The sequence below is a fragment of the Manis pentadactyla genome, chromosome 8 (assembly GCF_030020395.1).
Source record: "Manis pentadactyla isolate mManPen7 chromosome 8, mManPen7.hap1, whole genome shotgun sequence".
NCBI classification, from domain to species: Eukaryota; Metazoa; Chordata; class Mammalia; order Pholidota; family Manidae; genus Manis; species Manis pentadactyla.
The window spans coordinates 118,470,480-118,497,488 of record NC_080026.1 but is presented as its reverse complement, the minus strand read 5'-3'; the positions used below and the strand labels follow the sequence as shown (position 1 = coordinate 118,497,488).

At 42.1% G+C, this 27,009-nt stretch overlaps 1 protein-coding gene across 7 annotated transcripts in view; it reads left to right on the top strand.

The window, feature by feature from the left end:
- SORCS1 (sortilin related VPS10 domain containing receptor 1) overlaps positions 1 to 16,606 on the top strand; it is a 553,895-nt gene extending 537,289 nt beyond the window's left edge. The window contains exons 25-27 of one of the 7 annotated variants that reach the window (XM_057506303.1): positions 8,907 to 9,012; positions 9,135 to 9,295; positions 14,028 to 14,292. In XM_057506303.1, the coding sequence (XP_057362286.1) occupies positions 8,907 to 9,012; positions 9,135 to 9,295; positions 14,028 to 14,107 (347 nt within the window). In that variant the 3' untranslated portion in view covers positions 14,108 to 14,292. Of the gene's footprint in view, positions 1 to 8,906; positions 9,013 to 9,134; positions 9,296 to 10,783; positions 14,293 to 15,352 lie in introns of those variants that run through there. The other 6 variants (XM_036906466.2, XM_036906467.2, XM_036906465.2 and 3 more) reach the window with 6 other exon arrangements.
- Positions 16,607 to 27,009: the final 10,403 nt, after the last annotated feature.

Here is a 27,009-nt window from a genome sequence, read left to right as displayed (position 1 = left end):
AGGAAAGAGGGATAAAATTCAGGGAAACCAAATATGCCATCATTTGATTTCTCATTTATATTACAAACTACTCTTGATCATGCATGCATGCCAGTGAGAAACTCTCATTAATGCCTGTTTGAGATTACAAAGCACGATAAAATGGGCAAGGAAAGAAGGAGCACACATGAAAGTATTTTTTAAGTAATAGGTTTGGGTAACAGTCAATGATTCTTTCTCTTTTTAACAAAATATTTACACATTTTACAAGTTTTCAATCCAACTATTAAGAGATGGTAATATATCTGATAAAGATGGAGTCGTAGGAGTGGGAGCCTCTTTTTAGTTGCCAAAGCTGAGTTCAGTGGTTCACATTGGATTTGATGTCATAAAACGTATAATTGAAAAGCCCCACCAAGAAGCGAGGAGACCAGAACCAGGCTACACAGTAAGAGTTTTAGTTTCCTGCATTTTAGCAGATTCCCAGGTGAAGACATTAAATAATGAATTAAAGCCCCAGTTGCTAGTACGAATCTTTCAAGCTCCATCAAACTCTGTATCTTCACTGCTCTGAGGACCCATAGTCATAAGTAAATTCAGTCATTGTATTTGGGAGTGGGAATAGGGGAAAAAACAGCTTAAAAATGTGTTAATTCTTTTATGCTGAGTGAGGGGGAAAGTTAAAGGCTGAGCAAGTCGGGGGTAACTGACATTTTCCTTGAGAACACAAAATCTGACTAGGTGGATTCACAGTAAATTACAAACAACAGCACATCAGGGATTTCTTACATTTCACAGGATTTTATTTGGGAGGCGCAAGCAAAAAAGTTAGATGGTAGGACTCCTACATGGAGGGACTGGAAGAGCTGGGGGTGACTGGGTCCCTTGAAACATTTGGCATAAATGATACCCTGTTCTGTAGTTGAAAAAACTTTGGGCAACCCAGGATAGGACTCCCTGCTGTGAAACAGCTGTTCTGGAACCTGACTCCACCTTGCACTTCCCTAAGAAGCTTCATACAAGAAGAGAATTTTGGGAGCCCTCACTGCTCGTACCCTGAATCAGAATCAGGGAGTGATATCTACATTTTTAACAAATTCCCCCAAATGATGCTTGTGCATCCAGGCCTCTCACCAGTCTCCACAGCCACTGTATAGAGCATTCCATGGACAGAAGTCCATCTGCATAACAAGGGAAGGTACCCTCTGTCTCCTGCAATAAATCTGATTTACAACTCAGGGCATCTCCTATAACAGGCATACATTAAAAAAGAAGGGCCTATGATATTAAGCATAGGAGGAAATTAGTAATAAACATTAAAATCTAATTTCTCTGCCTATCTGGAGCCAGCCTAATTGGTGGAAAGGGTAGATGACAGTGGGAGTCAGTGAAAAAAAATGAAACAGGTCTCTGAATCTGAGATACACTATATCCATAATCCAGATGAATGGCTAAGGCCAGCCAAGAGCTGTGCCCACGAAGCAGTTGAAAAATGATTAAAGTGTTAACCAGAATCCTAGTGGCAGATGTAATTGAATAGCCATGAGTTTTATGAAAGTTAAACAAATGGCATTATCTAGATGCCATTAATGTGCTAGCATGAGCAGAAAATGATACATCTGCATCTCCCTATATTTCTGCCTATGTTAGAGAATTAGGGTGTTCCTTCTACCCTAAGCTTTCCACTGGGGTCACTTGTTCTTCTGAAGTTTTGGATACATGTGATAAAAAAAATGTCAAAGGATAATATTTCTCAAAGGAGGAGACCCAAATCCTGCGTTGATTTTTGTTTTTTTAAATTTTATAATACACAGTACCTGCTCCCACCCCTCCTGTCTGTCAGCAGTTGGCTTGTTTAAGCTGTTCCATTTAGGAAAACTGCCCTTTGTCAAGGGTGTGTGTGGGTTTTTAATAAAACTGTTATGTTATCTTGGCCTCTGTGGTTGCTACTGACTGGTTTAATTTCTTTTTCAGGTGTGATACAAAGATACTATCACAGAGATCTTAGAGAATTAATATTTCCAGGCTTCAGTTGCTAGAACAGGATATGTTACAAGTAAATGTGGGAGGAAATAAGGAACTCAGAATTGCAGCCTAGTCAGGACACATCGTGAACTCTGCATAACAGTTTCACACTGAGAAAGACCCTTTCCACTTGAAGGCAGAATCACCATTAGTTGACAAGCTTTAGGAAGTACAATTTAATCCAATCCACATCGTTATAGATGCAGATGCCAAACTGTGGTGGTGTGGAACTCTGAACTGTAAAGTGAAATAAATTGTGGCAGTAACATTCCTATTTAGGGATGAAATCAGTGCTAGTGAAATTCTTCTGAAGCCAATAAATATATCTGTCCTTTCAGTTGCTTTATTATCTATACAAATAGCATTTATAAATCTTCCATGAATAAAGTCATCCTAGTGGTATTTTTCCTTTCTTCTATGTTTTCCCCCCACATAAATATATTTTTCCTCCACAAGTAATTACACAGTTTCTCAGACGCATGGACCCAGTGGCTTTTGGCAGTTATTAAGCCATTATGATGTTATGATAAAGTAATAACCAAGATATCTAAACATATCCTTTTGGATTAAATGAATGTGATACCTGTATAAATATGCCAGGTGCCAGCAATGAGGTTGCTCTTTACTTCTAACAGATGTTTTCTTCACCATTTTTTTCTAAGATTTCCTGGGCCCATAAAAAGGCCTGAAATGACTACAGGTCACTGTCCTGAGTTGTGCAGGCCTGAGAATGTGCCTAGAACCTCTTGGGTAAAGAATGGTCAGGGAAGAGTGATTAGATAAACAGCTCAGGAACAGGGTGCAGCTTTGCATCAGGTTGGAAATAAATGGTAGTTAAGATTTAGGATATATAGTTCCCCAAGAGGAAGGTGAGGCAGATGGTACAGAGAAATTGGCAGGGAAAAAAAAAAATGCAGGAGAGCACATACAAAGTACAGATAGCAAATACCAGAACCCGGGACAAGCCACCTTTTAGACACCAAGCTTCGCATACCTGAGGCAACCAGGACTGTCTGGGGTGATACCTATTGTGTGTGCATGAGCCTTAATAGCACTCGCTTTCATTCTTAAATTGTGTTGGCTTAGAAGAGAACATTTATGGTTATCTTAATTATATCCTGCCACCCTGGCAGGGGGAGCAGAAGTCCATAGCAAGAATCGGTAATGTAGAGCAAAAAAGGTAAAAACTGCTAATTGGATATTTAACCTGTTGAAAGAAAAGAGTTTTGAAGAGAAGAGGCATTAGTAAATTATTGCTAGTTATTATTAATAAGGAATTAAAAGGTATTAGTAAGCTATGTAACAAACCACCCAGAAATTCAGTGGCTTCTCAATAAGCATGTATTATTGATTGAGTCTTTGGATCAGCAGGGTGGTTCTGGTTGTGTCTGCTCACTGTGTGTCTATGATCGGCTTTGGATTGTTGGATAGGGAGTTCTGATCTTAGCTTGGCTGTCCCACATGATGCGGGTGTGCTGGCTCTGCGCTGCTCTAGAACAGCCTTGGTTGGGCTAATTAAGCTCTCCTCCATGTGGCCTCTCATCCTCCATCAGGCTTCTCTGGGCTTGTTCACACCTGGCAATGACTGGATGCCAGGAGAGAGAGCCACAGTGCATCAGGCCTTGAGGCTCACCATTGACACCCCATCGCTTCCAGTTCATTCCCCTGCCAGATCACACTGTAGTGCTAGACCAGATTCAAGCTGTGAGATTTCACCTCTTGGGAAAAACTTCAACTCAAATTACATAAATCTTAGGCGCAGAGAGGGATAGAGAATTGATCCAGTAACGTGAGTAGTCTACCCTGGGCGCACCGCTCTCATAGGGAAGGCTTGAAATGCTTTTAGGTAGTTTAGAAAACTCTTCCTGGATCCAAAACCAGGTTGAGCTATTATTAGCAAACAAGGAGTGTGCTTTTTGTTTTGTTTTAGTGACCCAGAGAATACAGAGGTCAGGTACACTCTAAAGGACTGGATGTTGATGAGTGGCAGTGGGTGGGGCCTACTGTGCAGCACTCCAACCTGGGGCACGTAACAGGGGTCTCTTAGCTTATTAGGTATATAGAAGTCATGGATCCATGTTCAGAAACTGCTTTCTGTTTTCAAGTGAAGCTGAGGAAACTGCACTTTCACAAGTTCTCCAGGTGATTCTGGTGCTGGTGGTCTGTAAGCTACACTTTGAGAAATACAAAGTAAGCAGGTTCCTCATGGATTTGCAACCCTAGAAAGTTGAAAGGGTCCTTCTCTCCCTGTCTATCGGTTACGGTGATAAGTTTGGTCTATAAGGCACCCATTTTTGTCATTGCTCTGCCGGGTGACCTCAGCTCCCTGTGGGGATGTTCCTGAAGACCCATCCTCAGTTTAAAAGTAGCAGCAAGGCTTTTCATTCGAGCCTTCCCTGGAATTCCCACACAGGATCTTGGTGTTACGTCAGTAAGGTGTAGCAATCCTTAGGAGCCATAATCGGATGTGGATTTGAACTGGAGGAACAGCCTATTGGCCAAGTGAGGGGGCTCTGTAAAAAATGAAAACCATTCCACTCTTCCTGCTCTCTAAATAAACTTTCTCTGTGCCATTCCCATATTACCCTAATTTTGAAAAAGAGATTTCAGACCATCTGGATTTTGTGATATTCAAGGCATGTGACTGAAGCCTGGCTTGAATTTGCTTTAGAGGCAGGAGAGGAGAAAAGGTAATAAAGATATATAAACTTCCTTTCGCAACTTCTTGGCAGCACTAACTTCTTGATTAGAAATGTGGTAAGAGTTCAAAGTTAGAGTCACAGGGCAGGTAGGAGTGTTCCAGAAAACCCCTTTGCTAGAACGGGGGTGAATACAAACAGCGATAGGGCAGTAAGGACATGCGGCTCAGCTTCCCATGGGGATGCTGCTCTAGCGTTGACTTTAAAACTCAGAAATAAACCAAGCAAAGGGGCACGGCTGCAGCCAAGGGGAAAGTGGGACTCCAGGTGAGGCGTTTCCTAATGTGTGCTGTGTGGGACCGGGTCTGCAAACGGCCTGTGGGCTGAATGATTTTGCAAAACATTATGGTGAAGTTAAATGAATTCCTTTCCTGCAGAACTGCTCTGAACTTTTAATATACTGCTTAGCATCGTGAATTTCCAGGATAGAGAACACCATATATACTAGTTCCCAAGATAATATGACCGTGGAATGCTCACATCATCTTTCCAGGCTCGTTTTCTATAGAATATACTTCCAGAAATACGACAGCTGTGATATGATGGGTTAAAAATAATGGGAATGCATATGTGCCAGACTATGCCAGAGCTTCAAACATGCCATCTTGTTCTGTCCTCATAACTTTCTGAAACAAGTGCTGTGTCTCCATTATGCAGATGAGGAAACTGAGGTTCAGTTTACATCCCTTAGCCCATAAGTGGTAGAGTCAAAATCTGATTCCAAAAAGGAACACAACAATTAGTTCATCCCAAACATGGAGTGTGGAACTGCTCTCATACATGCAATGCGCGGCCACTTACTTAGCCTTCACTGTATATCAGTCGCTTTTCTCAAGATGGTTGTTACCGTAAGTTTTGCTGTTAAAATCACCCTAGGTCCTCCTGAATAGAATATAATAATTCAGTGCATCTCTGAGTTCCTTGAAGGACTTTAGGAATGATGTGTACCAGCACCCAGACTCAGAACTGTCGAGTCACTTGCAATATTGCTGTGACCATGTTTTACGTTGTGCTTGAATAATAGCAGATAAGCTGCTCAGCACTTTCCCTCATGCTCCTACTTTGTTTAGGCTGCAACTGGAGAGGGATTAATTTATGCTAATTCCACATGACAAGGTAAAGCCTGTTTATCACAAGTTTCCATTCCTCAGCGAAATATGCACAAACACACCTTAGTGTTGGGAACGCTCAGATAATGCAGCTGGTGTTTGTGGAGCAGTGATAGGCCTGTTTATATGCAGGCACAGATCAGCAAGCAGAAGCTGACGGGGAACACAGAGCAATGGCATTCAATCTCTTGCTGCTGCTTCCTGCTCGCCTGCCTCTGGGAAGTGACTGAGAGGCGGAGGCGGGGAGGCCAAGCCAGGAGGAGCACACGCTGGAAAACACAGCATCCAGAAGCTTACTTTCCCAAAATAGTATGCTAATTGCCTGACTGTGTTAATACAGCTTGTTTATGAGTGATGATTTCAGGAGCAATGATTTAGAACTAAAGATTGAAGCTTGTGATGGGGAGAGAAAGGAGAAGGAAAGGAAGAGAAGGGAAATAGAGTCTGTTTGTGTGTGTGTGTGTACATGCACTGTGTGTTCACTTTCTGTTTCAGTGAGAGCCTGGCCAAAGCAATTCCCCTCCCTTTGGTGTTCCATTCATTTCATATGCCAACCCTTTTAAGCAGGCTTAGTATTTTTCCTGGTTGCTCTGTTACACTGGTATTCCACTTATTCTGAAAGGCCTTCAGCTAAGAATTAAGGGTTTAGCTCATATAAAAAAGCTAACCTACCTCTATCTGAACTATCTGCAGCTCCACTGTGAGCCTCCAGTTGTTCCCTGTAAAGTTAAAGGTTTGCATTAGATTATCTGTGAAATAACTGCCCATTATTATTTCCTTAAGTGTGATGATAGTATTGTGATAATGTCAAGAGAAAGAGACCTTATCTTTCAGAGTTACAGGGGAAATTATATGATAGCTGAGATGTGCTTCAAAATAATCCAGTGTTTGGGGTAGTAGGGACTGGATGGGGGTAGAAATGAAATAATATTTCTGTAGCTTGGTGGTTACTGCAGCTGGGAGGTGGGTACGTGAGACTTCATTTCTCTGTGCACACATACCTCAAATACATCTACACATATCCATTCATACTTACATATACATGTCATCCAAGTTTAAGAGCATGTGAGCTATGATTCTAATTGGTCCTTTAATATTTAATATTTTAAATTGTGTCACTTAATTTGTTTCTAATGCTATTGTTTTAGCCTTAATCCCATTTTCAGAAATATCTTTTTAAATTTCTGATATCTCCCACTGAAATGAGCCCAGAGCTGAGCATACAGAAAATGTGTATGTGTGTGTGTGTATGTGTGTGACAGAAAGAGAGAGACAGAGCTGATTTGGGTTCAAGTCTTATCCTTCCATGTACTCTTTCTGAGTCCTTTGGAACATTAACCAGTGAGCACCTCACTGTTCTTACCTCTTTATTGGAGATCATAGCCCCTGCCTTCCATTTGTGAATGTCCATTGCAATCATGTCTATGACAAATGGAAGGTGTTCTCTGCCCCAGTGGCACCCTATCCATTGTGGTGTGAGTTCGGAGTATTCTGAACCCCTTCATGATGGCACTGTGGTGCCTGTCAGTGAAAGAGCCTTTTATTGTCTCATTCTGGGCTGTTTGCCTTGGGTGTTCCTCTGCAGTGGACCAGCTCCTGTCTTCTCACACATGGCCACACACTGGCACTTCACAACTTAAATGCTATTTGGCTTATGGAGGAGAGAGAATCACAGCAGTTTCTTAATTTTAGTGCCTCCTAAAAGCTGGTTCTAGTATAACAACTTCCTGTTTCCTGAGAAAGAGGACTTGGCTTTCGTTTCTCACCAAAACTGTTCGGTATATGGAGTATGCTTTCCAGTAGTGGCTATTGAGGGACTCGATGTCATTTTACAGTAACCAGACAGAGAAACAGCATCCTTAAGCCTTGCCTGTGACCATGAGTATCGTAGTCACCTATCCTTGAACGCTTGTACCTGGGTGACCAGACTGTTGCCCTCTTGGCTCTCAACAGAGAAGAGCCACTGAAAATGGTGCTTAAAGGTCACCTGCTTTTCTGGATATCAAGCTTTGCTTAAATTGATGGAAGGTAAAGGTCAGCATCCAGGTTTCTAAGGGGTACACGTGTCTTGTCTTTGCTTGAGCTGTGCTGTATATGCAAAATGTCAGCCTTTGAGATGGTGAAAATTAATTGCAAATAAAGTAATCAGAATACAAGAGGTTCGATCCTGAGACGGAGCAGGTCTTGGAGGTAGAGATGTTCCCCAGAACTGTACTGCAAGGAAAAACTCAAGGAGGGGGAGTCTTTTGGTCTTTTGTGGACACAAAGGCATCTGTTTGGTTTAGAGAACTCATTGCATCTGAGAGGCTGGTGCCTTCTGGCAGGAGCTGCCAGCACTTTGGGAAGTTGTAGAGACAACACAGGATTGCACACCAGCCTCCATCATCAGAGCAGCAGTAAAATATTGACTTAACCATCAGTTTCCTGTGTGCAAAAGTTACCAGCAAGCTCCACTACTCTCCAGTTCTTTCTCTCATGTGCCAACTGCTGAGATAGGAGGGAGAGAATGTGGATAAATTATTAAACTTCTCCTGTTGGTGGTTGGTTATCTGCATTGCTCAGTGGGAAAAGCTTGCATTCTGAATACAGGAAAATTTAACAATTATATTTTTTACAATTATTAATTAGAAATAATAAAAGCAGCAATAGCCATAACAGCTAATACTTTGGGAAGACTTAATACATTCCTAGCATTGTTAATCAGCGCTTTACATTCATTAACTCATTTGACCTTCACAAAACGCTGATGAGATGCGTACTGTTTTTCTCATCTTGCCACATAAGCACATTAAATGTGTCCAGGATCACGTAGTCAGCCCATGGTGGAGCAGGACTGGAATCCAAGCAGTCTGGCCTCAGGGACTATGCCTTCAGTTGCTCCACTGCACTTCTTGAGCAGGCCAGCTGGAACAGCCTGGGGGCTGGGACAGGCTCAAAGGCACCCATATGCCAGCCGTGTGACATACACCCTGTAGGTAGATGCCCTGCATCTTCCCAGGACTGACCATGCCTCTTGTGTGAAGAGGCTGAGCCTCTCACGGAGTCGTGCCTGCCCTCGCCTCTGCTCACGGCCGTGCCTTGTTTTCTCCCTCAGCCCCGCTGGTGGACCTCACTCCCGCCCACAGTGGATCCGCCATGCTGATGCTGCTCTCGGTGGTGTTTGTGGGGTTGGCGGTGTTCGTCATCTACAAGTTTAAAAGGTAGATGTCCCTCCGTACATGTTTCTCCCCCCTCTTCCTTCCCCCTGACAGGTTCAGAAGCATGTGCTGCAGTGATACGTGCCTCCCGTGCATAGCAGTGACCGTCTCTGTTAATGTTTTAGGAAGATCCCGGGGATTAATGTTTATGCCCAGATGCAGAATGAGAAAGAACGAGAGATGGTCAGTCAAGTCAGTCACCCTGAAAGCAGGCCCCATGTCCCTCAGACTGAACTAAGGAGGCATGGCCAGCTGATAGATGAGAAGCTGGAATCACAGCTCCTAGGTAAATGATTCCCAGTAGCCATAGCTGTCCAGCCCGCGTAGTCGATGGCTGACTCTCTCTAACCCCTTTCTGGCTCGATAACCACTTTCTTCTGCTCTAACATTCCTGAGAGAAATAGCTAAGATGCCTCTTTCCCTGCTTCCTTCCATTGCAATGAGAAAAAAAAGCACCTTCTTGCTCCTATCTAGTTTTTTTCTCTTGTGAGTTTTATTACTATTTTTGTAAAACCCTTGCTAAAATATTGGGTGTCAAAATGTTCGTGGGCAGAGCGAAGAATTGCTCTAACAATATATGAGAAGGACAGGCCTCAGAGGCTGGACGTGGTGATCTGCAGGGCTGGGCGGATTTTGAGGGGCAGGATGTTTAGTGCCAAGGCAGCCTCGCCTCGAGAGAGCTCTAAGGAGGGCAACTGTGGTGGAAGAGTTGTGAACCAGTGACACTAGCAGAAGAGGGACAGACTGATCACACTGGGGTTTTTGTTTTTAATCTAGCAGCTACCTAAAACCTGTTTCCCAGCAACATGGAACCTGAGAATTTTGAGGCCGAGAGATGTAAAGTTTGCAGGACACACCAGGAGTGGGGTTTCCTGAGAGAGACCAGTGGAGGATTAGACCTTACAGAGCAGGCTGGCCGACATCCTTTTACCTGCCTCCTACCAGAAGTCTTCAGATAGACTTCATCCTATTCCAGTAGAGCCACTCTGCTTGTGCAATAAGCACGGGAATCCACTGGCACAAAAGAGCATCTCAGGTGTGATTGCTAAGTCTCACTGTTTATTGCAGAGGAAATTTTCCAGAGTTAGGCAAATGCATGGAGTCACCATTGTGATCCATTTCTTCCCTTGTTTCCTCCTGTCTGGTGGCCTCAGGAGTTGAAGCTGGAAATGTTCCCATCCAGAACTTGCATTGCTGACTATGGTGGATCAATTAGTATATAACCATCCTTGCCTCACTCTGCTGTGATAAAGCCAGACCTCCTAGAAGGCCCTTCCCTAAGATTTGTAATCTGTTACTTGGGGGAAAAAAAGAGTACCTGAACGGAACCACAGTGTTCTCTGTAAATGCATATGGGAAAGTTGTGAGGCAGTGTTAAGGGGAACTTGAAATGCAGCGACTGTCACAGATGGGCAGTAACAATAATAACCGCAGCCACAGCTGGCATCCAGTTTTCAGTGTGCTTTCCGTTATTTGGGGAGACAGGGTGATAAATGTGTAATTGCTTTGGGTTAAAAAGAAAAAGGCTTTTCTGTCTTCAGGCCCGGAGACGCATTTACCCTGTCTGTTCACTTCTAAAGCCTCTAAGTGCATTTTTGTGGGTCATTTGGTTTGCAATCCCATTTCCATGGAGTACGAAGCACAGCCGGTGTTTTCTTTATTAAAGTAGCAATCCCTCCTTCACCAGGAACATGTCACAGCACATTGCAAAATCTCTGACACCTTTCCATTTCCAGTGTCATTAAATGAGTAAGTGTTACACGTTTTCTCTTAGGAGAGTAGCTTTACCCTCCCCTCCCTCCCCTTCTACTCAACCTGGTGACTCATCTCTCCGATTGCAAAGAACAAGACGCGCCACTCCACCTTCAACGCCAAAGCGGGGATCTGCTGGGGCACAATTTGCAATTTAAGGAAAACCCCCAAAGGCTACAGGCGACCTGCTGATCAGGAAAGAATTTCGCTCTTGTCAAGTGCATCATCCTTCATGACCACTAACTTTATGTTTTCTTTCTTTCCTTTGTTGTTCTGTTTCCTATTTTGCCAGGAAGTATTTCCATAGTTGCTGAGAATCAAAGCACAAAAGAAATCCCTACCTATGTAAATGTTTGAATGGAGGACGCCAGTAAAAACAAAAACAAAAAAAAAATAAAATAAAAACAATCAAAATCCAAACAAACAAACAAACAAACACTCACTGCATCTGGACTTTTTAATTCTTCAGACACAGACAACAAGGGTTTTTAGCTTTAAGCCTGTGCATGTGGACAATACCTGGAGAACGAACGTGCTTGTGGGGGGGCAGTGTACAGGTGCTCTATTTTAATGGAAAACACTCCCCTCCCCCCTTCTCCTTCTCTCTCTTTTTTCTGATCGGTCGTGTTTATAGAAAATTCTTAACATAAAGGCCAAGGAAATCTGCATGTATTTTTGGAAATATCCTTGGCTCTAGATTTAACAGCTCTTTTAGCACTACAGGCAGATTAGCCACCCGAGCCCCTTTCATAAAACACAGACATGCACAGGAGTTTGAAACCCTGAGCTGTTTCTCTGCTCCACTCTCCTGCTTGTCATTTCCCCTCCTAAGTTGTCTTTGCTAGCTCTGTTGGCCAGCGGTGGCCACAAAGCTGCTTTTTGCATTCTGTGCAGCCATAGGGGCCAAGAAGCGAGTTGAAGTTCATATGTGCAGGCAGAGTAGGGAAGGAGGGCAAGCGAGTCGAACTGTAGTTTTGTTTCCTGCTCACCCCTTCCCATCATGACTGCCTTCCCTACTCCTGCCGCACATGGTGTAGAAAACAGAATCCCAGTTGTGCACTGTGTTGTCTTTCGCTGGTTTGCTATCCATGTGTGGTCATGATCAGTTGATGTCTTTGTATCTCTTCCTCCAATTCCCAAGTCAGCTTTCAACCACTCCAACTTTTTCTCCTCAGACTTGTTGTAGATTCTGGACATAAACCCTGACGTTCCCCCAATACTGGCCTAGCCTCTGCCAATCTTGCCCCCACCGCCCACTAGTTTTTGATCCGTCAGTTTTCTGCACTCCCGAGCATGCCAGCTTCCATACACACTGACCAAGCTGCATCCTGCCCTGCAGGGTTCAGCTTCTTGTAGCCTGTGTCTCCTCCTGTAGAACCTCCCTCTTCCAAATATCCTTGCCTTGTCCCACCTGGAAACATAATGATGTGTGTAAAAGAGTTGATATATGCAAAGCGATTCAAACCTGGCCGCATACATTGGGAAGCAGATGGATAGTGGTATTCTCACACCTTAACAAAAATCTCTTGCGGTCAGATTCTACAAGATTCTTGTGGAAAATGTTTTGAGCATGTTACTATGTTGCAGGGAAGCTGCCTCCTATTACCCAATATTTCCTCTCTCACAAGAGAGTAAAAATATTTGTAAAATAAAACAGATTTTAACCAGAAGAAGAAGCAGGTTAATGGATTTCGTGTTTAAGAGTGTCAAAAAGTCTGAGATTGTATGGCAGTCTCGTCTCATATTAGGATGAAATTTTGATTATGTAGGATGATCCCAGACATTTCATGTGTGTGCTCTCTGATCTCTGCGTATCATAGCATCAGCAAAGGAAAAAATTAATAAGCATAAAGTGGAGGAATTAGCTGACTGACTAAAGTGGATTGTCTCAAAGCATGAAGAAATCCCAGTTCTCCCAGAGCAACCATGAGAAAAGGCCCAGGGAAATAAAGAAACAAAAGTATGTCCAGCAGAAGCCCAGGAATATTATGCATTGGGCAAAGCCCACTCTGAAATGTAGGAGAAAGCAGTTTTGAAAAATCACTCAGAGGGTGCAGCCTCCTTCCTGGTGATGTCCCCAACTCAACAACAGGGTGCAGTAGGGCCCTGGTGGTAACTGGGTGTCCTAAAGGTCCTGGCCCCCTGCCTTTAGGTAGCTCGGGTAGGGTGAAGTAACAAAAGGTGCAGTCAGAAGTTAATCAAGCCGAAGGTTTTATGGTTGAGGATGCCTCGTATGAATCTGGGAAATGGATTATGCCTGAGGCAGCCATCTATTTGCAGAACTAAATTGATCCCCAACCTGCCAGGCTTCCTATCCCATAGGAAACATCCTCATTGATCCTCCTCAATTGAAGCCTCCCAAATTTAATCTGGAAGACAAAATGTTTGGAAACCACATGAGGCTCACTCAAGACAGCACAGGGAGTCTTCAGAGTTGCAGTCCAATTAATTTTGATTGGGAAATTATGAAAAAGGGAATAACACTCTTAATCCAGCACAGTGCCTTGCCTAGTGTCGGTATTAAGAAAATTATTTGTTGAAGGAATAAATAAATGAATACACGTGAAGATACAGGGAGAATGGGCTCGTGCATTCTACTTAAAAATTGAGGTGGAAACTACATGCCTGGCATTTTGGAAAGTGACCAAAGATGGACAGCTCTAGATTCAGCATCTCCAGGGTCCTCATGTGCCTCTCCTCAGAGCTCCCTCCCACCTGCAGGAAATTAGTGAGGCAAGGCTATGCTCAGAGGGTACCTCATTGTGGGGATCTAGCCCCATGGTTCTCAAGGTGTGGTACCTGGACCAGCAGATGAGCATCATCTCAGACTTGTTAGGCAAATCTGGGGTACCCCCATCCCAGACCTGCTGAATCAGAAACTCTGGGTGGGGTCCAGTAGTCTGTTTTTACAAGCTCTTCAGGTGATTGAGAACCACTGTTCTAGGCCATTCCATCTCAATCCCAAAGACAAGGTAGTAATGAGAGCCTACAAATGGGAGGGACCCAAGTGCCTACCTTCTCACAGCAGATGCAGACCCAGTGAGGAATTTGGTGGGCTCAAGGCCAGAGGAGTGCGTGGGGAGGGATGGGTGTTGAAGGTAAGGTTCAGAGCCAGCTGGAAGTCTGGTATTGCAATGTTTTCTAAAATCTCAGAAGGCAAACTGTGCATTCTGTACCTGAACTGCCCAACCAACATATCCTCCTTTGCCTTATTCCTGATTGGATTCATGGTCCAAAATGCAGAGGTTTGCTTTGCTTTTTTTCAGAAGTTCCAAACAGCAACTTTGAGAGCAATGGGGTGTTTGGCAGCTGTTCTGTGTTTTCCAGGATTCCAACTGAGCATTGAAATCCCTCATTTGCCAACTTATTTTTATAGGAAGCCGATTAAAAAAAAAAAGTTTTCTTATAGTATTGGAACTACTTCTAATTTTAAAATGACTTTTTTGATGTATTTTTTTGTTAAATACTATGTAGTGTAATGTATAATTGCTCTTGTTTATTGCTTTTACAATCATATTTATTAAACAGATAATGTCTCTAAAGTCTCAGCCTCAGGGTGTTTATTTTATGCCAAACCTTGTTCAGTCTTGATATAGAATTTATGCGTCTATAGGATTTCATAAAGCCTAATTGTGTGAGACTATATTTCACACCACAGGCTCAAGGTTTTTGGTTTGTTTTTGTTTTTGCTAACAAATACATTCTGCTACCTGAATTCTACCTGAATTTTGATTGCCTCTGTACTGTTTGTTGCTTTATTATTAAATTACTGCATCCTACTTAAAATCAGTCCAAACTGTTTACTTTGGAATGAGTAATATGCTCACTCTTGCTAGCCCAAAACTGGAAATTATTATGGTACAAACCCATAATTGTTATTGGGTTATTATTGTTAATAACCTTGTAGTTGCCAAAGGACCAAACCTGTGTATAATGACCTGGAAACTGGGGAGTGGTACAAGCTTGAATGATAGTATAAAAATGGCCTTGAGTCTGGAATAGGACAGTGGAATTCTCCTTCTGGCTATGCTAGTTGTGTGACCTTGAACAAAGCATTTTAACAGACAAAGCTGCAGTGTCCTCATGCATATAATTTGAAGGAAGGAGACAGCTTCCAGTTGAGGTATTCTGCGTGGGCGAGTCATTACCAAGAGTCCCAAACTGCTGATTTAAACTTGGTGGGAAATAAAGAGATGGATTGGACCCAAATCTTTTTAGCCGTGTGGTTTGCCTATGTAAATAGCATCTCTTCTTGGGCAACATTTTGCCCTTAGGTTTGGTTGAAACATCTGTGCAGGAACAAAACCCTCCTTTACCTTCCCCCAGACCTGCCAGGCCGAGAATGGCCTGCCCTCCGCAGCAGGGGCTCAGCATGCCTGTGCATTCCTGTTGTTTTTAGGTGCCTTGATGCTTCCTTACCCACAGGCTGATTTCTTCCTTCCAGCCCTTCGTTCTTTTCCAGGCCAGGGCCTATGCTGCTTTCACACACCGTGAGTAGCTTACCATCTGTGTCACAAATGATACGGGCAGTCAAACAAAAAACATCACCAGATGTTGCAAATAGAGTTTAATACAGGGAATTTCTTGCTAGGGTAACTGAAGAGCCAAGACACCAAATAGGGGAAGGTGAGGTGACTCCCAGATTAGCATCAAGAAGCTTCGACCTTACCTGGCTGGAAGGATGCCCGGATTCCCAGAGCCCAGGATTCAGGCAGCACCAACAGACTGAAGCTGAAGTCGTGGAGGGTGTGTCTGGCCGTTGTTGGAACCACAGAGGAGACTCAGCCATAACCAGCAGTGCTGTCCAGGGAGAGGAGGTGGAGAAAGGGAGCCTGCCTTTTCCTGGTTCTGGCCCTCCATCTCCTGCCAGTGCTTCCCACTGGCCAAATCCAGCTTCAAGCCTGTGGGGCGTGGAGCCCAAAAAACATGGGTTTCTGGTATACAGAGCAAAGCAGGGAAAAAGCGGGGCGAGGACTTCAGAAAGCCCAGGCAGGTAACTGTCACAGCACCTCTTTCACGTCAAGTTCAGCCCACACCAAATCCCACAAACCGCCCACAACCCAAAGGCACTCGGGTTACTAAAAGCGGGCGCTCCTTTCTCCGTGACATTCTTTCACAGACTTCCCTTTAAACAACACATTTAAAATTTGGTATTATGTGTATGTGTGCATTTCCTGCCATTCTCAGCGAATTCTATGCTCATTTTGGGAAGGATCTTTAGTTTCTGTTTTACTCGTTCAGCCTCTAGCCCTGGACATTTCCATTAGAGGGCACTAGACAAATGTTTGCTGAAACTCAAGCCTGGAGTTCCAGCTTTGTGGTGACAGCAAGTCCATTTTATTTAGCTGAGATCTCTGAAGCGCCGTCTCAGTCCAGATCCCCTTACCCAGCTAGCACCTCCAATTACATGTTCAACTGCAGTTTGTCAAGAGGCAGCACATCCTCTCCCTTCTCCTCTGTTACCACTCAAGCAGCTGTATTCAGGGAGCTATTCTTAGATATTAATTGAAGTGAAATAATTGCAGTTTAGAAAAATAAAACTGGTTGGAAAATAGCATGAACAACAAAGGCTTACACTTGGTTTCAAAATCAATATGAAATTTGTTTACCTGTCTCTTAAGACATAGTAGTATTTTGAAAATGCATGTTAGGCTGATGTTTTGATAATGGGGGAAATCTCCAAATAATTCCAGATGGACATACAGAAGGAAACTGCTGTTACAGTATTCATGTTAAACACATGAAAAGAGATCTTTGGTTTACAGAATACAAATATGTATTAACCCATATGTGGTACAGACTTCTTTAGGTGGTGATAACACAACTATTAACAAGGTAGATATCTGCCCTCATAAGCATTTATTCTAATGTGGATAATGTAAAGTAAAATTTAATGTAACATACACAATATTTAACATATATATATATATATATATATATATATGATAATTTTAAGATATTGCTACATAAAATAAACACAGGGAACAGAGTGGCTGACAATGGAGGTGGGTGGGGAGGGAATGATGGGAGACCCTGTCTTCTCTGAGATTTGAAACCTGAAAGAGAAACATTTGGAGACCCATATATTGTTCCAGTTAGTTCAAAGTCAATCTTAGAAGAACATCTGTGTTTGTAGAAAACAAACAATTTTGTACCTTCACAACAATTATAAATGCTTCTGAGTTTAAGGAAAAAGAGCTTTCACAACGTTCATGGACAGGAATTTCCCCAGGGATTCATCTCTACTGTCAACTATTTTATGTGATGTGTGTGTTCCTAAAAATCACCTGACTTTGCAAAATAGCACAACAAAACTCACAAGGCTTAGAAAAGGAAATGGGACTGCGACACAAGACACAAAAAACTTTCTCCTGTGTCAGCATAATGTGTAACGTATCAGAGATGAGACATTAAAAGTGGATACAAACCTGTCTTAGTCCTTCCAGGCCATTTTAACAATCCAGAAACTGGGGGCTTGATAAATAATAGAAATTAATTTCTCACAGTTCTGGAGGCTTGAAAGTCCAAGATCAGGTGCTGGCAGATTCAGTGGACCTGTTTTCTGGTTTGTAGACAGCACTTTCTTTCTGGAAAGGGCAAAGGATCTCTCCAGAGTCTTTTTAAAAAGGGTGCTAATTCCATTCATAAGGACTCTACCTGCATGACTGACTCACCTCCCAAAGGTCTAATACCATCCCCCCTGGGCTTTAGGTTTTTCCCCATGAATTTTGGGGGAACACAAACATGCAGACCATGGCAAAACCTAAAAAAATAAAATAAAAAATATGGCACAGTTTTATGCATGTTAAATGGCTTAAGAAATGCACAAATAAAACACATATCTTGAAAAAGACTTGACATCACTTGTAAAGGTGGGCATAGGAGTCCTTATGGCTTCTGACTTACTGTAAATTGGTGGAAGGTGAGTTATCTGAAATCCAACATAAAGTTGTAACATCAAATGGATGGTGTGACTCAAGACAAATTAATGTAGCCAGTAGATATTTGATGTGTGTATGTGTGTGGGTCTGGTGTGTATTTTTACAGAGCTGAATTCAGCTGAGTGTAGTTTTCTGTGTTCACCTAGTGTTTCTCACTGGCAAAATCAGACATAAATAAATGCAGAATTCACATTATCCTTACACACTTGGTGAATAGCGGGGACTGGCTCAGCCAGGTGTTCGCTGAATAGCTGCGGGCAGGATGTTCTCATCGGCCACTAGGACCACGAGGGAAAATTAACAGCCAGCAGTTTAAGCAAACTGAATTCATAGTGTAAAGTCCAGGTCCAAGCACGGAGAGTTAGGTCCAAACTTACGAACAGTTAAGTCCAAAGGGTCAAAAGTTATCACAATTTTAATTCTCAAGCTAAGAGTTCAGGGTTACATCAAAGTAAAAGATGCAAATGTAAAAGTATTATAAGGAAATTGTGAATGAAAAATATACTGATGATAATAAAAAAGCAGCTACCATTTTTGAACATAATGTATTATTTAAAGCACTGAATATACATTATCTCATCTAATCCATGCAACTTCCTAAAGTAAGAATGATTTTCTTCTGTTAGATTTGGTGAAAGTGGGGCTCAGGAAAGTGAAAGGACTCACTAGCGATCTCAGAGTAGCAGGTCTGTATGACATCAAAACATTTGCTTTTTCTTCTGTGCTGTACTTCTTCCTAAAAGATGAGTGGTGTTTCAGACACAAATCTATGGTCAGTAGGTGCCAGGTTAATGATGTTATGGGCCAAGAGTAGTCAAGACTCAAAGAATGGCTAGGCCTGAGGCTTGGGTAGCTTAGAAAAACTGCTGGATTGGTTCTAAATCAAAGCCCTCCCATGTACTGGATTAAATAAAAGAAAGCTGTTTAATGCAATGAGGACCGGTTTCCGAATACTACAGCCTGCTGCATTTTAGATGGCTTAGAGGCAGACACAGTCTTCCTCAGTGGCATGCCTGGCCAAGTTGCTGTCTGGAAGAATGCCCAGATAAGATTCAGTTCTTCCTTCTCTGCAGAGTTTTTTTCTTGGTTGGGATTGAGTAGATGTCCCTAGGGATTTATGGGATCAAATCTCTGGGCATCCAGGGAAGGAGGGAGAACATAAATTGGTAAAATGGATATCTTGTACACATGTGTTTTGTTTTGTTTTGTTTTTTGGGGTTGGGGGGCAGTTGCTAGACTAACAAAAACAAGGGAAGTAATTAACATGAGATGAAATTTTTCCATAGAAATTATCTGAAAATGCTCTCAGGAAATCTAGAAGGACTGGTAAGTTTTTTTGTTTTTGTTTTTTTAATATAGCAGGCAAAGCAGTTATTTGGTCTGCCTAGTACACCATTCCCAGTTTCTAGATGTATTTCCAAATGTGTAATGAATATTATTTCTACTTTTTAGGCTCTTGATTTTATACAACATCTTACAAGGGTGTTGGGGCTGTGGGACAGAGGATGTGAAGGGTTTGAAATAAGTAGGGGATAATGAACTATATGAGGAGAAAAGAAAAAGGTGGTGATACATGGCACATTTGCTGTGTTATAAGGAATAATATAAAGCATGCAAATGCTTTAAGGTAGTATGTTCATTATGCAGACATCTTGGTCTAGAAAGTTTAAGTTACACATCCAAGGTCAAATAGCCAGTAAAGTAGTAAAGTCAGAATTTCAACCCAGGACTCCTAATGGACATGCCCACTCCTTTTTCAGTACCTACCCTATGCTCCAGTCCTCTTACAGGTAAGCTACAAATAGGAGATGGTTTAAAACATGAAAATTGCATGTTCATGCAGTTCCTAGATCCAAATATGGTTGTGGGAAAGAGTTAACACAAGGATAAGAGTTACTCTTTTGAAAGCACACATCAAATCTCATCTCAGTTCTTACTACTGAGTTACACAATCAGAGACTTACTCCTTTTGACCTTACTTGACTTGATGTGTTACATGGGGGAGTTAGACCATCTAAGCTCTTGCTACTAACTTCAGCAAACAAGTGGATATTGAGGAAGTGTTTTTCAAATACCAACAGTCAGAATTCTGAAACCCATGAGCTCATGCAGCCCCCACAGTAAACTACAGGTGTAGACGTGGTTTAAGCCATTGGACCCTGGACCTTCCTTCCCTACTGTGGCCCATGGAGTGAAAAGTTCTTTGTGACAATTCATAGTGAAGCCTTGTGGCTCTGTTATGTGTGGTCTCATTTGACTAAATGTGTTTTTGTTTTCATTTTTTGACTGATGAGGGTCCACTGTAGTCACATAAATGGGAAAAAAAAACTGGTTGGTTTGGGAGGTCTTGCCAACTCATGAAACTTCATGAGACTTAAGTGGGAAGGAAGAAAGGAGCCTGGAAAGGACTGGTAAGTCAGGGCAGATCCATCTGAATGGCTATGTCTTGAATTTAATGCAGCACCCAAGGAAGCATAAACATTTTTTATTGTGTACAGCAAAATCCCATAGGTGGAATGTTACCCGAAGATTCCAATCAGTGATTATACCAGAGGTCAGAGGAGCAGCCATAATCCAGGTGGTTCCTGGGTGTCCTTCATCACCAGGGTCAGTCCATTAGGAAAAAGAGTCCACTGAGGCACCTGGGTTCCATTTCAGTGGGCCGTTAGCAGGGGTCCGGAGTCTAAGGCCAAAAGCCTAGGTCTGAGCTGTGTGGTAGAGACAAGAGAATAGCTGGGATTCAGTGAAAACACTAGTACTGAGAGCTAATCCCGGGCACGCCGGACCCACAGCTAAAAACATCCCAACTTCCCCCAGAATGAAGAAGTGAGCTGGTGACTCCTAATACATTCTTTATCCTGATGGCCTTGATTCTGAGAGAGTGTGGAGTCCACTTCATCCAAACCCTCTGGGAATGGACTATGTGGTACTGTTAAGGCGGCTTTGACAGTCTTTCAAAAAGTAACAGGAAGAAAGAGCCAATAAATAAGAGTAACTACCCATTTATTCTCAGGCCCCGACAGATCTTGTTTGTACTTTCTTGCCCCACATTCTCCACACTAGTTCTCTTCCTCTGGTATCGGCACTGATCTGGGTCCTTGCTTTATATCGTTTTAGGGGCAACAAACCCGGTAAACTGTAACCAATTCACCTTGAACTCATTAGCAGGAAATCTTTTTAGTGAACAGGCACATTTGTATACTCTGTATAGACGTACTCATTTTAGTATAATAATGTATGGTAGGCAGTCTCTAGGAACAAAACAAAAGCAGTGCCAGGGCAGTTTATTAAGTGTATTACAGTGGCCCACTCGGCATAATTTCGGAGGTATTACAATTGAGATTGCCATCCATCCACTCATAGGAAGCAGAGGCCGAAAGTAAATCAGCCTGAGTCCAAATTTTGAGTGCTCAGGGAATGTCTCATTAAGAGCCCAGGGTGCCAAAACTGCTTTGCTAGAAGCACGAACTAAGAATTCTAGAGCTGGAAGGGAAATTAAAAATCATTCTCTAAGTATTTCTTGAGCACTGACTGTGTGCTGTGCATCATGCTAGACTATGGAATTGGCTTGTCACCTCATGTGATCAAGGTCCAGCTGTTTTCTCATGGACACAGCAGGTGAGCTGCAGAATAGAGACCCGTGCTTCATGGTTAAATCTGCTTTCCTACACAGTACTGTCAGTCTCTGTTCTTTGCTCTGTGATGCCTTCTTCCATCCTCATCTATGCAGAACACACCCAAGATCCTTGGAATGAATAGAAAAAGTATCCAGGAGGAGAAAAATACCTGCCACAAAACCCAGGCTTGGAGGATGTGGAATGGACCTAATTCCATAGGGGGATAAAAAAAAAAGGTTTTGTTTATTCATTTATGAACAAACAATGATCTAACTACTGAATCACGGGACAGTCTCTGAGATGTGTATTTTTAAAGAAGCCATCTAGTCATCAACTAGTATTTAAAAAAAGTCTAACCTTGCATCTTTCAAGGAATATTATTGGGAATGTGATTTATAATTCTAGCAACGATTTTCAAAAGCACTTTCTACATGCCCCAATTTACTCTTTCTTCCAATTGCTTTGGAGTTTCTCACAGCAAAAGCCTGACTTGTAACGTTTTATGTATTCTCCACTCCTATGTGCACCACCACCCCATGACCCATGGTTCTTTATTGTGTAAATTAATGCCAGTGGGGCTTAAATCCAATCTCTGGCCAGATCTCTACCCATTCACTTGATTCTGCATTCCAAAACATCTCCTTTTGACAGGTATATGAGAGGTAGGGAGGAGAGCATTTACACTTCAGCAAATCTTGTCTAAGAAATATGTATTAGTAAGTCGCATAAGAATTAATAAGAGGAAGTAGATTCAATACAATTTGGCAATATGTTAAATAAGAGAAACAAGAGATAGAAGTTGAACATTAATATGAGATTTGGAGCCTGGAGAATAATAATGCTGTTTGAAACAGGATCTTGGCAAAGATAATGATTTCAGATCCAGATATATTATATACAAGAGGTAATAAGGACCCCACCGTCAGAGATAGTGTGCAGTACCAGGAGATACTGTAAGGAAACTGAAACATTGTAAGTAGATGAAAATATAAAATCCCAGACTCCAGGGCTCTTGATTGCAGGGGAAAAAAAATCCTAAATACATTTACTTAGTACTGGAAGGTGTCTCTATGAACACAGGGATATGGTCATAATGATTAAGTCTAAAAGATGCATTTGAATTACTCAGAGTCTCTTTGGTTAAGGGGTGTAGTGAACATAGTACATTTTAGAAAAGCCTATTGATAAGTATTTATAAATAATTTGACAGTTAAAGTGATGTAGTTCAGTTGTTTTAAAATAAAAATAAGAAAATGTTATGTAAAACTCCTAATGCCACAGTGTTGCCACATCAATAAACTAAGTGAGGTGTTAACCTTCTATATTTCAATTATCTTAAGAAACCAACAACTCTGGAGATTTGATATGTAGATTGTCCTTTGGTAATGATTGCTCATCTCTATTTCTTAGTTTAGGTTTAACTCATTTTTCCCCAAGGTCAACTGCTTAGAGATTGCCCTACAAATGCTAGTGAACAGATTGTGCATCTGGATTCTTTGTGCTTGGAGTCCCTAAATCAGAGCCTCAATTCACAAGTTCCTGAAGGATTTCCTGCACCTAAGATAAGTGGCAGTATCCGTGTGACTTTTGGAGTTAGATCTGGATTAATGTCCTGCGTGTTCCTCTTACTGATTGAGTGGACATGGGAAAGAGTTCCTTTTTTTCCCTTTCCTTTCCTCTCCTTTCTTCTATTTGTTTTCTCCTTAAGCCCAATTGTATAAAATAAAATACATAACTTCAAACCGTTAATGTATGGTTTAAAAACATAATCTATGGAAAATGTCTAGTGCAGAGTCTAGTATGTAGTAAGAACTCAATAAATGCTGGCCATGACTCCTAGAAGTGAAATCTGGCCAAGATTACTAGCAGTACCAGTAGCATAAAATAGTACAAATGATCCTGTGTCTGGTTATTTAAGCGAACTGGTGATAAGCCTGGCTTAAGTGCAGTGTCATGTGTGTTAGGGTTCTCCAGAGAAACAGAACCGATAGGACATGTACATAGATTTAAATTTGTTCATGCAGTTAGTGGGGGCTGGCAAGTCTGAAATCTGCAGGACAGACCAGCAATCTGGAAATTCTGATGAGCTGTCACAGTCTTGACCCATAAGACAGTCTGGAGGCATACTTCCTTTCTCCTCTGGGGAGCTCAGTCTTTTCTCTAAAAGCTTTCCATTTACTGGATGAGGCCCACCCATGTTATGGGGCGTAATCTGCTTCACTCAAAGTCTGCTGATTTAAATGTCAGTCACATCTGAAAAATACCTCCACAGTGACATTGAGACTGTATTTGACCAAAGAGCTGGGCACCATAGGCAAACTGATGCATGAAAGTAATCCTATGTCATCAGCATAGCTCTCTGGATTAGGTACTGGTTGGCAAGTAGGTAACTGTGTCTGTCCCTTTGATTCCTCTTTCCTCCTGATGTCCTTGGTCAAGTCACTTATTTTTCACAGCCTCAGTTTTCTTCTGTAGATCTGAGTCAATTGTTAAATCACTTTCAATTCCTCATGCCTCTTTCTAGAGATTGTCTTCATGTAGGAAAGTTAGTAAATGGTCACCATGTGAGAAATATCACACAAATATGTAACAGTCTTGAAGAAGCAAAATTTTTTTTATTTCAGATATAAAACTTGTGGAGTGTGGTACTTCAGAAGGTTAAAAGTAGTTACAAGTCACTGCCCATTCTAAGGGCATATCAGAGGGCTGGCTCACTCCTGACTCTGTCATTGGAAAGTTGAACAAAGGCTTTGTTGATTCATATGAATGAAGTAATATGGTTTAAATGGACAGTGTATATCAGGACTTGAGATATCCCCATCATGAACCCAAAGGCAACAGGCAGAACAAGGTAAAAGTCTTCCCTTCCTACATCAACTACTGGTACCTGAGAACTGAACTAGTGTGTGTATATGTGTGTGTGTTTGTGTGTGTTCACTAAAATAAAAAGTATTAAATGTTTCTGCACAAGTACATTTTCCACAGGATAAAAGTATGAAGAATGGCACTTAAGCAGGAGAGAAATAAAAGAGAAGAAAGGCTAAAATATTGAAAGGAAGAACAAGGAAAAAGAGAAGGAAGGAGAGAAAGAAAAGGAGGAGAGGGAACTTCTTCTAGGCAGATGATGCATGAAATAATGCTCATCAGATGCATGAAATAATGCTCATCAGTCCACACAGTCATCACTCCATGTATGGTGAGAAGCATCTGGAGGGCTGAAGGGGGCATCTACCACTTTTGTTTCTATTGTTTCATGAAGCTCCAGGCAGAGTGGAGACCACTGAGACCCTCTGAGAAGGAGGGGTGTGTGTTAGGTATTTTTTTCTCTCAAAGAAACTAAGATGCTGAAATGCTTTTAATTGCAAGTCTGAGTGGAGGAGCCATAGAGTTAGAAAATAGCTAATTGAAGAAAAACAAGAGGAGTCATTCCTAAGGCCACACTGGGCATAGAGCAATTCTCTATTACTAGGAAGGTTGGAACAAAAGTATCAGGACCAAGCAGGAGCCAGGCAGTGGACATGCAGATAGGGCATTCCAGGAAGAACAGCTCTTGAGAAAATGGGCCCAAGCCACAGGCAAGAGAGGATAGAGAAAAGAGGACAGGGTCATACTCCGGACCAATCAAAACAGAATGACTCCAGTGTCTTTAACTGCAGAAAGACCAGATGACATACATTCTAATCCTCACCTTCCTTCTAAATTCTATCTTTCTGCTATACTTAAAAGAGAAGCATTAATGTCTGGATTTCCTAAAGGAAGAGAGTTTGAAAAAATGGTGAAGTAAAAGTCTCCATAATCACCGTAAAATGCCACAACATCCCTCTTTAGGAACAGTAGTGGGAACTTGCTTAATGTACATAGAGTGGATAATCTTTCAGATTGGCTGAAATATTAACTGCAATAGAGGATATTCTAGGATGTAAAGCTGAAGAGATCGTTTGGTGATATGTTGTAGGGGCCGTGAATACCAGCCTAAAAAGGCAGGACTTGATCTAGTAGAAAGTTCATTTCCAAAGCTTTTGGAAATTTTTGGCATTAAAGTGTCATTAAAGTGCCAGAACACTACTTTTAAAGTCTACAAGATGGATGGTAGATTAGCTATCTATTGCTACGTAAGATATTACTTCAAAACCTACCAGTTCAAAGCAACAAACATTATCTCAGTTTCCAGGGGGTAAGGATCCAGAGGTGATTGAGCTGGGAAGCTGAGTCAGGGTTCCTCATGAGGTGGTGACCAAGCTGTTAGCCAAGACTACAAGCATGTGAGGACTTAGGGCTGAAGGATGCACAGAGATAGCTCAATCTCATGGTTGCACAAGAATCCTTAGATTCTCATCACCTGGGCCTCGTTATGTGGCTGCCTGAATGTCCCCCTGACATGGTGGCTGGCTTCCCCTGGCATCAATGACCCAAAAGAAAGTGAGTGAGGAGGGAGCCTCCTGCTTTTAATGGTGCTGAAGTCACATGGTGCCTCCTCTGCTCTGTTCTGTTCATTAGAAGTGGATCTCTAAGTCCAGCCTACACTCAAGGGGAGGGTAATTGGGCTTCATCTCTTGAAGGGAAAGATAGCAAAGAATTTTAAAAACCCAAATTAAAGTCGACACAGATAATTTAGTATCAGGATATACTAGGGACTTTCTACCTTACATCTGATGCCTCCCATTCCAACAGGTATTTGGGACAGGAAAACAATTCGAAGACTAGTGCAGTGGTGAAGAGGACCAAACAAGCTGGTCTTAGCTAAAGCAGTGTGGTAAAAGGACTGTCAGGGGTGACACATGTGAGACACAGTATAAAGGAATTTTAGTAAGATATGCAGTAAAAAAACAAAAAATAAGACACTCAAAATTGTCTTACTTATACATTACCATGGTAGAAGTCTGATGATGATGTCATTGGCAAAATAAGGAAGTCAGAGGATGAGCTGAGGAAAGATAGGGAGATAATGTGGTTTTTTTTGGAAAGGCTGAGTTTGTGATACCAGTGGGCATAGCAGACTGTTGAAGTAGTTGAACTGAATGCTAAGTCAGGGAACTAGGGGTTGATGTGGTCATCATCCACACTGAGCAGTAGCATAAACCAACCAGTGGGTTGGCCAAGGAAGAGAGTGAAGAAGGCTAAATTCAGACTCAAGAGAAATAGTTACATTTAAAGGAATGGAGGAAGAAACAGAACTGTTGAAACTGACCAAGAAGAGAGTCCAGAACTGCATGGGACCCAAGAAAGAGCAGCGTTGTGGAAGGAAAGGGAAGGTAGGGTCAGTTTACACGCTGAAATGCTGAGCTCTCAGGAGGGATGTGGACTGCGGGCATAACTGTGTTTAGAAACATCGCCCTCTGTGGTATCTAAGGAAGGGTTATTGGTGAGATGGGAAGAGAGGCCAACACCATATGGTATGCAGTTTACTGGTGAGTGGAAAACTTCAGTGGTGTGCTGAAAAGGGTTTAAAAACTGGCTTTCTGGGTGGGTAGGGGAAGGGCCGTATTTGTAGCACTTGCTGGGTTTAATGATGTAAGTGCTTTCCTCATAGCCAATTACAAGCTATTAGTGATTTAACAATTAACTCAGAAAATTGCTGAAAATTTGACAACTGGTTCTCCTGTGCCTGTTGGAGCTGCTTGTAGTACATCCCTGGAAGAACTGAGAGATGAATGGGTGTAGGTAAGACATTCTTTTGAACTTCTTGGAAA